This window comes from Prinia subflava, chromosome 2 (assembly GCF_021018805.1).
Source record: "Prinia subflava isolate CZ2003 ecotype Zambia chromosome 2, Cam_Psub_1.2, whole genome shotgun sequence".
Lineage (NCBI taxonomy): Eukaryota > Metazoa > Chordata > Aves > Passeriformes > Cisticolidae > Prinia > Prinia subflava.
Genome location: NC_086248.1, coordinates 41,402,889 through 41,417,916, shown reverse-complemented (window position 1 = coordinate 41,417,916; position 15,028 = coordinate 41,402,889). Strand labels below are relative to the sequence as shown.

Sequence of the window (15,028 nt, the reverse complement as noted above, 5' to 3'; positions counted from 1 at the left end):
AACTTGATAAAGTTTGTGGTATAGCATTAAAAAAAGGAGGGGCAAAAAGAAAATAAATAACAATAAATGTTGCTAAACACATCACTCAATGATGGCAACTTCAGCCACTGCAAAATTAGTTAAAATTGTATGATGCTGATTATTTCTGCAATTTAAAATGACGCAGTGAGTTGGATAAATACAGTACTCAAAATTGCATTCTGTGAGTGATGAAACACCATTGTTTACATCTCTGCTGTGAAAGAGCAAAAGTGTTTTATGACAACTGGTGCAATTGGACAATGTAATGTCAAGACAGTAAATATTTCTACTCATCAATTATTCCATCTGTAACTAAATGCCTAATACATGGTTGAGGAAATGCTGGAAACTTGGATCATTCACACTGTTTTAATGTAGGATAAACCTTTAGTACATAGGAACTTTACTGGAACACTAGATGGCAGCAAATATTTAGAAATTGCTCTTGTTTTTTTGACTGCATAATATTATTGAAGTTGGGGAAGAAGGAAAGTGCAGTAGCAGATTTCAGTACTGTATCTGAAACGCAACTATATTTCACAATTGCTTTTTTCCCTTCAGTTTTGCCTTTAACTTATTAAAATAAAAAATTAGAATAGAATGGAATAGAGTAGAATAGAATAGCAATAGAATGATATATTTGATGAAATGAGGCAAAGAAAAAGTGAGGGATATTTTGTTTTTTGTCAGACTTCATGGTCCTCAGTTACAAGGATATTATGTTTTCATGATTGTGAAAGTGATTGTGGAAAATGCTACTTGTGGACTATGTTGTTAAGCTGCTTCAAGTTGTGCACTGAAAGATACTTGAGTTATGCAAAGAAACCAAATGCTCCAAATAGTCTGTGTACAAATGAAGAGTAGTGGGCTCTATTCCATGTTCTCCCTGTAGTAGTCTGAGAAGCACTGAATGCCTTTGTAGCTACTTCAGTGCATTATGTAGCTATATGCTTTGAAAAGCAATACGCTGGGACTTCCCCAACCTCCTTATGCTTTTAAAGAACAAAATACTACTTGAAAAATGTGTTAAGCAAAGCCTAGGGTTACTCCGTGCTATCAGACATTGATATTAACAAGGTTTTGCTGAATTTAAGTTTACTTAAGGCAGATACGGCTTTCATTGTTTTTTACCAGATATTTATATTATTTGAAAAATAATGTTACTGTTGTTATTAAGGTACAGGTATGTCAGTCTGAACGTGTATATGTACTCAGTTCTATAGGCTTTTTTAAATTATTATTTCTGCCAAGTCACATGGAAGATTTATATGAAATCCAAACACCAATAAAACAAAAATAGCTTTAAAAATGCAATAATGGATCACAGAACTTTGGTAAGAGGGATTTTGCTTGTTTTAACAACCAGCAACAACCAAAAAATTTTTTTTCATGGGATATGCAGGAAATATTAAATTCTTCTGGTAAAATCAGGTTAACATGGAATTAAGTGGTAAAATGCTTCATGTGAATTTAACCAGTTCTAAAATAGAGCTGAAGTTATCAAGTAAAAAATGTGTGTGTGGTCAACAATTTAGTGATAAAAGTATTGAATTTTCAAAAAACAAAATAAAAGTCACTTAGTACAAGAAATGGTTTGGTATACCTGATTTAGCCTTGAAATATAGATAAACATATTTTCATATATATATGAATATTACTTGTTCAATTTTGTTATATTTTGATAGAACAAAAATGTAGCAGATACCTGTATGTTTGACTTGCAGCTACAAAAGGAGAAAACTATTTATAAAGATTTTCTATAAAGAGATTGCCAAGTATGAGGAAGAAAAACCCTAAAGATTCTTGGTACCCTTTTGTTTAGGAACTGATAGTGCTTTCACATTGGCATGATGAAATTATTCTTTTAAATGTAGATACTTTTCTTTTCAAGTACTTATCTTTAAATTGACCGTATCCACTACAGAATAGTTTTGATTTGTTTGTCTTTTTATTTTTGTAACAAGCTTGCTTGTAATTGTAAAAATCATAAGTGAGTAGGAAAGATCATTTATGGTCACTGTATCTATACTACTGTGTCAAAGCAACCCATGTTATTACATGTTCACAAGATAAAAATGTGTGAATTGGAAGTTATTGGTTTAGGATTATTTCAAAATTATTTAAGTTGGAAATATCCCGACACTTTCTTTAATCTCATACTAATACTCTGAATTCCATGTGTTTTCATCCAAGTACTTATGTACAGCTGTAACATATATATTTAATTTTGTCTCTTCTCCTGTTTCCAGATTGCACTTGGCACGGTAACTAATGTGGAAGAAGCAGTAAAGTGGATAAGTTACACTTATCTTTATGTACGGATGAGAGCAAATCCATTAGTATATGGCATCAGTCACAAAGCTTATCAGGTATAAAATGCGTTTTTAAAAAAAATCTGTAACTTGTTCTGAGACTCTAATCCTTCCCTGATGTGAGGATAAATATTTGCTATTTCTGCTTAACCTGACATCAGCAGTTCTTTTAAATGCTTAGAAAAAGGAAGATATTTTCTGCAGCAGAGTGTTTTTAACACTGAATTATGAGGCCCCTTCTGTTCACATAAAAATACATTTTAACTGGTCAAGTTATGCTCCAAAGGACACCATTCATTCTTATCACACAGATACTGTAACTTAGGCTGTTTTCAGTGTTTCAGTTTTGTAGACTAGATATAAATGATAAACGAAAGCATTTTTTAGTTGCTTGATTCCCCTTCACCCCTGTCAGCTTTTGTTCTAGAATGTTTCAAGGCATAATATTTTATAAACTATAAAATAACGATTCTAATTGGATGATATTTTCTTTCATATGATTTATTAATCATAAGATTGTTTTATTAATTTGTTTGGATTTTTTTTGTTGTTTATTTACAAATATTCCATGCTGTGATATGAATCAGAGCACATTTATATAAGGGTTTTTTTCCATTATCTGTAATTTTTAGGAAGATTAATAGTTTACAGATTATCTAAACATTATTACCTTTTTCTTTGTATAGCTGTTTATAAGCATTTAATATTAACATAGTTAGACAGTTAATTGAGCCTAATGCAGGTCAAACTCACAACTGAACGGTAACTGCAGTTTATTTCATGTCAGGAATCTGTTTTGTGACTTCATAACTTATTTTGACATTGTGAGCAGCAGTTTATTAGGTCGTGGTGACATGCAGAGGTATATGTCAGCAGACAGTTTTTGATATTTTTTTGTTTCTGATAGTGGAAAGTGCTGTGGAAATAGGTGTGCTATTGCTTAAGGAAGCTTCTGCAGATACCTTTAGACCTCTGATCATCTCAAATTTCTTTTCTATAAAAAGTCATAGTACATTACCATATGGTAATATAAAAGTGTCTAACACATTTATCTATTACTTTGTGGATACAAAGTAATAGATTAAGTAATAGATAAATGAGAAGCAAAAATTGATTTGCTAGTGAGAAGAATGTTGTTGTCCCATTAATATAAGTGCCTTTTTTTGTTTCACTGTCAAATTCTATATTAAAAGAAATGGTGATAATAAGTGGTGCAAAAAGCAATAAAACACTAACAGAAATATTTTAATAAATTTTAAAAATAATGAACAGGAGTTTCTCCCCTTTCCCCTGCTCTAGTTGATGAGAAAGTGAGGATTGCCAGCAGTTGTTATATTTTTCCACTAACCTTCTTTCTGCTCCTTTTGATTTGATGTGCTAACACTAGACATTCATATTTTTGAGTTAAGGTAGTAACAAATTATATCAATGTGAAGTATTACCCATTCATTTAGAAGCAAAACCAGTGCAAATCCCCTTGTTTTCTAGATAAACCAGTTTTAAACGTCAAAGCTTACGTGTGACAGAGAGTGTATGGATGCTTAGTGCCAGATGCAGATATAACCAAAGCTTTGGTCAGTTAGACCATTCTGGTTGTAGGTATCCAATTTTCATAAGTAGTGTCTTAGTGTATTTTAGTAATGTTGCAGTATGCCAATTTCTGTCTTTATTTTTACTGTCAGTGTTATCCATTCAGAATCCCTATATCCCTCGTGGATCACGCTTCCTAGCTGTTTCATGAGACTGAAAAGATACAAACTCGTTCCTCATTCCCTTTCCACTGGTGCTCACCACATCCAGTAATTACTTTAGAGCACCCACACAATAGGGTGCACATCTTTGGACAACACGTTTTGTCTCCAGGGCCTTTCTGGGCTGCACCCAGGGGCAGGCTGCTGCAGGTCCACTGCTTTGGTTCGTGATTTTTCAAGTTGTTTGCCCAAAATGCTGATAATGCCTCTTACTGATTCATGAAAATGGCCAAAATTAATGATGAGCAGCAAGAGAAAACAAAGAGTGGAAGGAAAAAGTGGAGCAAATGCAGATGTTGTATTAGTGAAGCCTGTAGTATAAATTACAGACATTTTCTCATACTTCTGGGGTTGCAATGAAAAGGTGCCTGGATTAAATAAACTCCTTTGTCTATTTTCTCCTCCTTTTGGTTCCACTCTTTGGTGTTCCCTCAGTTAAGCAGATCTTTTCATCACCATAAAACTTATATTTAGATATAAAAATTAAAGGAGCTTATGCCCAACATTTCTCTCAGGAAGTTAGAGAAGACAGTGTGGATAATAATGTACTTTATCATGAATAGTAATGTACTTTATCATGCATTCTTGAATTTCCATATGCATACTCCAGACCTGCTCAGTTTCTTACTGAGGACCAAGGCTCTTTTTAAGGAGAACGGCTTAAAGCTGTTTTAGGCTGGATCCTTTATTCTGAGGATCTCTAATTATGCAAGTTCAACAAGAAGGGTTCTAACCATGGATTCTCTAAAGTCAAATATTGTTTCACAGCTTTTTCAAGTTGGTGACCTTTCTTTTACAGTTAAAACTTTGTAAAAATTGTTAGTGTGCTGCTGCAGCTTTAACTTTTACATAAGGCAAAAGATTGGCAGGTGCTTTGGACTGCCAAGGAGTTAGGGGGTCATTTTGATATTTTTTAATATTTTTTTTCCCCACAATAGTTTTAAGAAATGTTGAACATCTGGCATCTAAATCACTTTTTTTTTACCAACTCTGCTCTGAAATCTGACCTTAATGCATGACTTACTATTGAGAAAAGAAGTCTAGACCTTTGCCATCTTAGCTTTTGACTTGAAGCTGAGGCAAGCCATAACTAAGGAGAAACAGCTTCAGGGTAACTGGCAAACATGGAATATTAGGAACTGGTTTCACAGCTGCTTTGTGGAGATGGCTACGTTTGTCTGCAGCCCCACCAACCATGAGATGATGTACTTCTGCACACAGGTGAAACTGAGTCCTGGGCCAGGGAAAACCAGAGCAAACCAAGGCACAGCAATGCTTAGAGCCTGCTCCTTTTTGCTGTCTTGGTCATGTATCTCTGTTTCAGATTTACCAAGAGGGCTGGTATGACTTATTCCGTAGGAAATCTGAACTGTACACGAGCCCTGAAATAAGAATACTGCCCGTGGACTAGAACAGGGTTTTAGTGTTTTCAACTAATTATTGCTTGTCTAATTAGAGCCATATCTCAGGTGTACATATACCAGAAGGTTAACATAACTATGAATCTCTTTTCACTCATCCCTGTCAGTGTGAGTATCCCAGGTGGCTGATGTGGAAACACACATTATACAGCAGTCCTACTCAGATGGGAGTTTTGCCCAGCCTTTAATTGTACTAATGAGATAATGTGCATTATTATTTGGACAAAATGTCCAAGTTCCTGAACTTTGATATTAGTAGAAGTGGTGTTGGGCACAGGAAGCTCCTTGGTGTGCTTTTAATATGAATGTTACTGTACATCTGTAACTCACTAATTAGAACATCCTAATTAACATACCAAAGGCTTTTGGGGATGTTAAAGCTTTTTTGCTAGGAAACATTTAAGCCATGCAATTTGAAGCTTAATCTATTATCAATGCAATTAAAGCCATTCTCATGTCAGCTACACAGGAAGGTATATCTTCAGCCATTTTTGTAAAAAGAAGATGTAATAAGATAACATGTTTTTGTGACGTGATACAGTAATGATAATTTAATGAAGAATATCTTAACATTAAAACATCTTTCAAAAAATTCAATCTAAATGTGTTTTGTAATCTTGCTACTGTTTCATAAGTAATATTGGTGTCCATTGTACTGATAGTCCCAAATAATTGTAAAATTATAAAATTTTATTCTGATTATTATGTCCTGTACATACAGGTTTTGGTCAGTCATGTCAGTGTAACTGTTAGTCAAGAAAATCATGACTTAATAACTTTTATCAGGTTTTTGACTTTGTGTAACTGGGTTACCTTAAGAAAATTATTTTTTTAACAAACATTTCTTTTATGCAAATAAATGTGTGTGTTTCATGTCTAGATGGATCCAGGTCTAGAAAAGCACAGAGAACAATTGGTTATTGAAGTTGGCAGAAAACTGGACAAAGCCCGCATGATTCGCTTTGAAGAACGGACTGGCTTTTTTTCTTCAACAGATTTAGGCAGAACTGCCAGCCACTACTATATTAAATACAACACTATAGAGGTAAAAGATGATGTCCTGTTTCTGGAGGGTTTTTTCTTCTTTTTTAACCTAAAATAGTTGTAAGATATTACAGAGTAGCTGATTTGTTCACTGTATTTTCAAATCATATTTACTGAAATGAGGAGAGAGAACATTGGAAAAAGAAACTAAATATAAAGCAGTATTGAAAAATTAGGCTCAGTATGAAGTGAGATTTGAAATTTCTGTAGTCTTTCTGACTTCTTTTAGGAGAATTATTAGAAACATTTTGATATTCGTGGTGTGTGCAACCATTAGTACATGACAGCACATTGTAGTGTAGTGTCTGATGACCTTCTCTGGGAGAAAGTCCTATCATGTTGACAACCTTGAACAGCTTTATAATCAGATTTGTGTTGTAAACATGTACAAAATTTTGTAGTATTGGAAACTTGATTTGATGTACACATTCATCTTAAAATATTCTCTTTTTTAGCAATTAAGTGTTTTTCTTGAATAAAAGCTAATGAGTCAGCATGAATAATTTTTAACTGTTTACTGTCACTGTGTATAATTAGTCTCACATATTTATTCCGGCAGATATGTCCTAGACTTTTTTTAAAATGGCCACATTGTATGCCTGTTGATTTTGGGATGGCCAAAGCACTGGGAGGGACTGTTTTTCTGGAACTACTGAAAAGTCATTGTAGAATTTATTCCTGTTTAAATTACATCACCCTTGTCTTCCAAAAACTTCCATTTAAAATAAACCTTATATGCCTTTTAAACTCTTTGCTCAGGTTTCTTTGTTTTCTGCTATATATGTATTTTAATTTTCAGTGACAAATCAGTTCTTTTTGTTTTTAATAGACTTTCAATGAATTGTTTGATGCTCATAAAACCGAAGGCGATATTCTTGCTATAGTATCAAAAGCTGAAGAGTTTGAACAGATAAAGGTAAAGAATGTCTTGTCTAGATATTTCTGTAGTACTTACTCCATAAATATTGTCTACAGACACAAGTTATGTTAAATGCTAAGCACCAGTATGTTTTCTAAGTAAACATAATATGCTCTCACTCAAATTTATACATAGATCAGCTTGAACTGTAGTGCACATTTAGTAACTAGTTACGGGTCTTTGAGTAATTCTTTTAAATGCTTTTAAGAACTTTTCAACTCTTCAGTTATTAACAGGTGAAGCTAAGTGTCCATTTGAATAGTGTGCCTAGGGATGAGATCGTTTTTCTGTTTGAAGTTTAAAGTATTATTGGGTGTCTCCCTGAGCACTTTGCTTTATCAGGAATGAGGCAGGACTCACTGAAGTGATCTCTGATACATTTTCTGCAGGGAACAATATTAGACTGGCAGAACGATAAATTCTCATCAGTTCAAATCTGAAATCAAGAAGGTTGTCATAACAGATTTTATGCAGGCCAGAAGATTACTGTTCTGTTGTACTCAGTTCAATTCCCACCTCCCTTTTTGCCTCCTGTGTGGGTAGTGCACAAGGCAATACATTCCAAGCTGGCATGAGCTTGTTTGCCCATGCTTCCATCTCACAGAGGTACGAGCCAGACTCCACAGGGTTTGTTAGCTTGGGCTCATTGCCATTTTACCACAATTATACAACTTGCAGATCAGAGCTGGCTCTCATTCACCTGGCTCTGCGAGCTGGCAGTGTGAATCCCTCACCATCTACATATTTACATATTTGCACACATTGTCTGGGTATTACCATCTCTTTATCTAATGGAGAAATTCTATTTTGCTGTAATCTCTTCTATTACAGAAGATAATAAGCAGTGAGGTTTCACAGTCATACATGGAACATTTTCCAAGCTAGAAGGGTTTTTTTATGATAGTGATATTGCTTGACTAGGTCTAAATTTAGCATAACTTAATATTTAAAAGGAAGACATATGGAAAATATGATATGTTTCTATATTTGTAATAAAATTAGTAGTGATGCTTCTTGACTAAAGCACAGTTTTTCTAGTTTACTTTCTCCGATTTATATGGTATGGTATCAGTGCACCATTGTTTCCAGATTTTTGTGATTCATTTGCTGTGCAGCTCGGAATGTTAAATTTAGTAACTGGTTTTCACAAGAATAACTCAGGATTTGCCCCTCTGTGTGATAGAAATTGTGACTGTTGATAAATTAATCACATTTCCATAATGCCTTTAAAAACTCTGAATTTTCATGTAACTCACTCGTAGCTGAAATACAGATCTGGATTAGACCTGTACAGTGCTGTGAAAGAGCAGGAAAAAATTATCAAAAATGCTGTTGTAAGCAGAGCATAGTATTCCCCTGAAGCTGGAGTAATCTATGATGGTTCTGTACTTCATGTCTTTCTTTCCTGTGAGAGTAATGACTAGAAAGTTGGGATTTTTTAACCCAATTGTCTTAGGGTCTTTTGTATGTCAGGTAGTCAGGTCCAAATGAAAATTACTTTCAGATGGTTCCCTGCAGGGACCAAACATTTACCCTCTTTAAATAAGTTTTACACTAACAGACTATCAGTAAGTCAAAGAATATGTAGATTTATGCTAGTTTTGCCATGTAAGGGTCATCAGTTAGATTGTGAAATGTTATGCATTATTCAAACCATAGGTATTAATATTTCTTTACTCGTATTAAGACTTAATCTTATTAACAGTGAAAATTTTAATATGATTAATCATAGTACTTCACAGTTTTGAGTTTAAAAATGTATTATACCACATGCAAACTGTGTAACTATAATGAATACATTTAATGTTAATTCAAGATTGCGCTAATCCAGATGGACAGAAGTTTTACTCTGGTCAAATAAAAAATAAAATCTCATCAGATGAAGGATGGTAAGGTCACAGGATTCAATTTCTGTGGCATATCAAATTTTTGTATGTCAATGGCAACCTTAATAGATGGTGATGAATAACAAAATGTAATTGTGTCTCTATTAAGATAGTTTCAATTATGGTGTATTAGCTACATTGTGGAAAATGTGAGTTTACTGCTTTTTTTCTTCTTTTTTTTTTTTCTCTTTCAAACTACAGACTCCATTTAAAAGTAATATGACTATGTTATAAGGAAAATTTGATTTCAGTGTAAAAATTTTTATCGAATTGCTTCAGCCTCTTCATAACGTATAATTGTATTTTAGGTAAGAGAGGAAGAAATAGAAGAGCTAGATACCTTACTGAATGATTTCTGTGAACTTCCTGCTCCAGGAGGTGTGGAAAACAATTATGGAAAAATTAATATCCTCCTTCAAACATACATTAGCAGAGGGGAGATGGACAGCTTCTCCCTTATTTCGGATTCTGCGTATGTTGCACAGGTAAAAATAATATTTTCTACGTATTTTTTGCTGTCTTCTGCCATTTTAATTCTCCCAGATATTACAATTATATAAGTAGGCCCTGATCTGCATCTTTTTTGTATGTTTTTGTGCAAGTTTATTTAAAAATCAGAGCCTTGTGCTCGCATGTGAGCTGTAACACTTGAGTAGAAAAGTTTTGCAAAAGCTGACCTTGGGAGACTGTGGCAGTTTTTGTTAATTTTGTTAATTATGAATGTCCTTTTTTGTTTGTAGTACCCCTACCCCTATATTTAGTTGCTCTGTGATTGCACATAAATAGTATTCTCTAAATTTCAAGGTTTTCTTCTAAGTGTGAAAAACTGTTGTAATCTATTTTTATGCTTTGTGTGTTTTTATACTTCATTCTGCAAAACATAATTTGTGTTTGATTCACGTGCCTTGGTTTACTCAAGAAAGATGTGCTGTTGTAATTCTGTTGCTAGATGTAATCTAGCAAAAAATGTGCAGATTTACATACCAGTCTATATATTTGTTTGTTGGCTTGATTTGACACCTAAAAGGTTGATTGTAACACAGCATGTTTAGTTACCACACAGGCATGTACATTGGGGGACTGGGCACAGAGATCTATTTAGACAACTGTGACCCCAAAAAAGTTGTACCTTTTAGCCTGTCTGCCTCTCATTCTTCTTTTTTTTTAACAGTCAGCAACGACATTGCATAGAATTATTTTTGTCTCATCCTTACAAAACTGCTTTGGAAAGAGTTAATCTAAAAGTTGCATTTAGTTGGTACTAAAGATGAGATTAAAATAGTCAAAATTATACGTAGTCTTTAGTGACATTTTCATAGTAGCATAACTTTCTTCAGAAATGTTTGCATTTTGTAGCACGTATGGGTGTAAATGAGAAAATTCTGAATTGATTGTGCACATCGTAAAAATTGTGGTACTTGCAGTACGACTTTTCAGTACGACGCTTTTAATCTTTGCTTTCAAGGCAACTGCTTTTATTTGTCTGTCTCATTTATAGCATGTTTAGTGAGGCAACATGGTCTTCTCAGATCTTCATAAACCGTACTTGTGGAACCAGTGCTACAGAGTGTGTTGTTTTTTTTTACTTGGATAGTGACTATTAAGAAAATTATTCATCCTTTCTAATAAGAGGAATGTGCTTCTTTAGTAACATATGCTTCCTATCACAACCAAATAATTTTCTATTTTTTATTCCTGTTGGCATAGCAGAGCCAGTAGGGAATGATTATATTCTATTCAATGAATCAAGAACATAATTCCTAATCCAGACATAGTCCTGGTAGGGAAAAAAAAAAAAAAAGGCATAGCTTCATAATACAGCTTGAAAAGTTTATGAAAGGAATATCATAACTTAGGTTTTCAGGATAAGACTGACCTCATTCAAACTTATGTTAATAATTATTTTTCCAAGTCCAAAGCATATTTGTACAGTTTGGTTATACACTATTCTCAGAATATAGTAAAACATTTTTTAAAAGTCACTACTGTTAAGCTTCTGTGCAAATGTTGTGAAATTCAATGTGAAATGGGATGCTATTATAGAAGCATAAACTGGAAAAAACCAAAAGTTGACTTTCCATATAAAGTGAATTTGCAGGTGACTGTTATATGGGGGGCACATTAAGCGAATTTGCTTCAGGAGTGAATGATGCACAATAAATTTAGAACTCCATAATGTTAGCATAACTGTGATCAAAGTGCTACGGCAGACCTGACACTACAATTTTAATTGGTTGCACATGTTGCTTTTCATAATTCCAGAGTGCAGCCATGAGGTAGTTCTGCCACTAGACAGTGATGGAAAAAATAGTTTTCAAAAATGTTGGAAATCAGTTTGAAAAGAAAACTTTACTGTTATGGTTTGTCAAAGATGAGTCCATGGGATCTTTTTCATTTTACAAAGAGTTTTGAGAGAATTCCTACAGTGTTGCTTTTTTCTTTTTTCCTTGCTGCTTTGCAGAACGCAGCTCGCATTGTGCGGGCCCTTTTTGAGATCGCGCTGCGGAAGCGCTGGCCTGCCATGACGTACCGCCTGCTGAACCTCAGCAAGGTCATTGACAAGCGCCTCTGGGGCTGGGTCAGCCCGCTGAGGCAGTTCGCAGCGCTGCCGCCCTCCGTCCTCGCCAGGCTGGAGGAGAAGAACCTCACCATAGACAAGCTGAAGGACATGAGAAAAGATGAGATAGGTGAGACACCAGCAAGGATGGTCTGCTTAAACTGTTAGAAAACAATGGGCAAGTAAGAACGAAATCTGAGCCGTGCATCAGCATTCCAACTCTGGTCTGGAAGCCGTGTGGCCACGTACCACACATTAATGTGGTGTGTCCAATAAAGAAGGGTTTTTCAGTCTCCACAGCTTGTAAAATGGCACAGCTCTGAGCATAAGGCCAGCCCATGTCCTGGTAGTCACAGAACACAGATGGAAAGATGTCTGTTGATAAGTATTTATGTATATATGTGTATATATACATATTTATGTTGACCTGTGTGCTTCCCTTTCTGCCCACCTTACATACAACACTACTATAACAGGCATCTGTTTACTTCTGCCAGTTGGCACAATATGGCCTTTTTTTTAACTATTAACGTGAAAAAGAATAGAACTATATTATTACATCCAGGTATTCTATCGGTAAATGGCCTTCTTCTGAAAGGCTGCATTAATTTTCATTGAACGTGGAAAATTCATTGTCGCTGGTGTCACTGCAACAAAACCTTAATGGAATTTTTTAAAGGATTTGACAGTCCAATAATGAGGAAATCCACAAGCCTACTGATAGACATAATGACAATTTCTAGTAAGTCTGTATAAACTGTAGTGCATAAACTGCCCACCAGCTGGTTAAAGTAAAAAAAAAATCACATGTAATGCATTTCTTTTTCCTTAGTGTATTATTTTTTATTTGGACTTCATTTGCACCTGCTATTGCCGACCTGTTGATAAACAAACTACCATTTTTTGAAAAATCTAATTTTCGAACAAAAATACCATTCATACTCACTGCTTAGAAGCTGTCACATCTCACTTAATATTTCTTTCATTTGCAAAAGAACTATATTCGTGGCTTAGAAATATTTGTTATGTGCCTAATCTAGACTGGAAAAAGTTAAATAAATATGTAAAAGTTTGCAGAATTAGAGGCTATATTTTCATTTAGTAAGTTAAACCAAAAGACTGTGACAAAATTCTAGATGCTTACTTTAACTGCATTTCAATATAGTAATATTAAATGTATTAAAGCCATTGCATTTTATTGAGGTGCATTATATTTTTTTATTCAGAAGTGTTATACTACTTTTTAATACACATCTGTTAATTTTTTGTGTATTTGTGATGTCTTTTAGTGTTTAGTGTTCTTTTCTGTTAATTGTATGAGCTTTTTTTTAATTTTGTTGTTGTTGGTTGGTTTTGTGGAGCTGCTTTTAGTTTGGGTTTTTTTTTTGGTTTGGTTTGTTTGGGTTTGGTTTTTTTTAATTTTCTTTCTCCCCATACCCTCACTTGAGAAGCAGGAACTTTTGTGTAAAAATACAAAACCAGTTTTGCTTGCTTCAGTGTATTGGAACCAGTATTGACAAGATGGAAATGTATCTATATATACCTGCAGTTTGTCCAGTTTCAGTTTATAGTAATGTAGTTTGGAAGTAGATGAGGCATGAGATTTGACTGTGAAAATAGGTCACTGTTGACCATACATAATGATATTTCATGTTCTTCAGCCTTATAAATATCAAAGAAAGTTGATCTGTGTATCTCTGTGAAGTAGTTACTTGGCATACTTCCTCCTGTCTGGCCTCTCTTTCTGAGGCATGTGAGGGAAGCCACCTTATTTTTGTTCTGAATTCAATGCCGTGTTGAAATGAGAAAAGGCACAACTTCCAGCTACTGCCTTTTTTTCTTACTCCACAGGGCTGGTTTCAGTCTTAGTGTTTCTTGCTTTTTAAATGTTATTGAGACCTTGGAGACAGAGTAATAAAGACAGGAGCTAGCTGGCTAACTCGGCTAAGGGGGAGACGAAAGCATTGGATGGGTAGAGCACGTTGTGTGCACGGGTCCTGGATTCCAGGGTACCATGAACTGATCAACACCAATCTATGAGCTATTGCAATGTAGACATGGAGTTTCAAGCCACAAAATCGCTGTGTTAGCTGAGATAAACAATCCCCTTTTTTTCAGAATGCAGATGACAAACCTTTTAGAATGAGCAAAATTTTTTTTTCCTTTTTTTTTTTTTTTTTTTTTAGCCATGCCTATTTCATTACAGAGGGTTTTAGTATTTTCTAAATGCCACTGATGGTTTCTCATAATGAGACTACTAAAAAAAAGAGGAGACTTGGAAGGAGAGAGTTTTATCATATTTTGTAGAAGCTGGGAGAGGAGCTTTATTTTTACCTGACACGTAATTGTAAAAGAACCTCAGTGCTGTCCTGCGCAAACACAGTTCACCTCACCCATTCTGATAACAAAAGTGATTTTTGCCATGAAAAGCATACTTGCCTACATAGGTTTTTTGAGTCATATCTTTGAATATTTGTCATCTGCCTTTATATAAATGATTTCTGAAGTTTTACCTCTAATTGCAAAAGCTAGTCACTGTTCAAGTGTGCTGTAATACTGCATCTATCATCAGTGTGGCAGCATAAGGGGTTTGGTTTTTAATAACCCACTTGTTGGAGGTGCAATTATTTTACCCGACTGCAAATTAAACTGATTAGATATGTATTAAAACTTTTGGTTTGATTCTTAAGCAGGGTGACCATTCATTACTTCAGAGTATTAACATCTGTGTGAGAAAAATCTGTCTGCCAATTTGTTAAATAAGAAAAACTGAAAAGGGAAAGTCAGTAAGTATCAATTAAAAAAATAGCAGTTTCAAGATGCCGTGCTCATAAATGTCTTGTAATTGCAAAAAAAGGTTTCTATCACCTTTTCATTTTGCACATAATGCAAATAATAGAACTTCTCCTTTTTTAATTTTTTTAATGTTTTGTTTAAATGGGTAAGTATGCACAAAGCTGCATAATAATACCAGAAAATATCATTAGCAGTTGGTAAGGTAGCTATTAGCAGGGAGTATTTATGACCATCACAGTTAAAATCTAAAATATGCTCCACATAATTACATTAGCAATTTCACTGAAAATGTAGTAAATAAGCTGTATTTTCCTAAATAAG

General features: G+C 34.4%; 1 protein-coding gene across 1 annotated transcript in view; it reads left to right on the top strand.

Moving 5' to 3' along the window:
* The window catches only part of ASCC3 (activating signal cointegrator 1 complex subunit 3), a 263,876-nt gene that overhangs the window by 167,414 nt on the left and 81,434 nt on the right, over positions 1-15,028 (top strand). Inside the window, exons 17-21 of the mRNA XM_063389711.1 lie at positions 2,271-2,390; positions 6,386-6,550; positions 7,379-7,465; positions 9,663-9,839; positions 11,816-12,041. Of these exons, the coding sequence (XP_063245781.1) occupies positions 2,271-2,390; positions 6,386-6,550; positions 7,379-7,465; positions 9,663-9,839; positions 11,816-12,041 (775 nt within the window). The remainder of the gene's footprint in view (positions 1-2,270; positions 2,391-6,385; positions 6,551-7,378; positions 7,466-9,662; positions 9,840-11,815; positions 12,042-15,028) is intronic.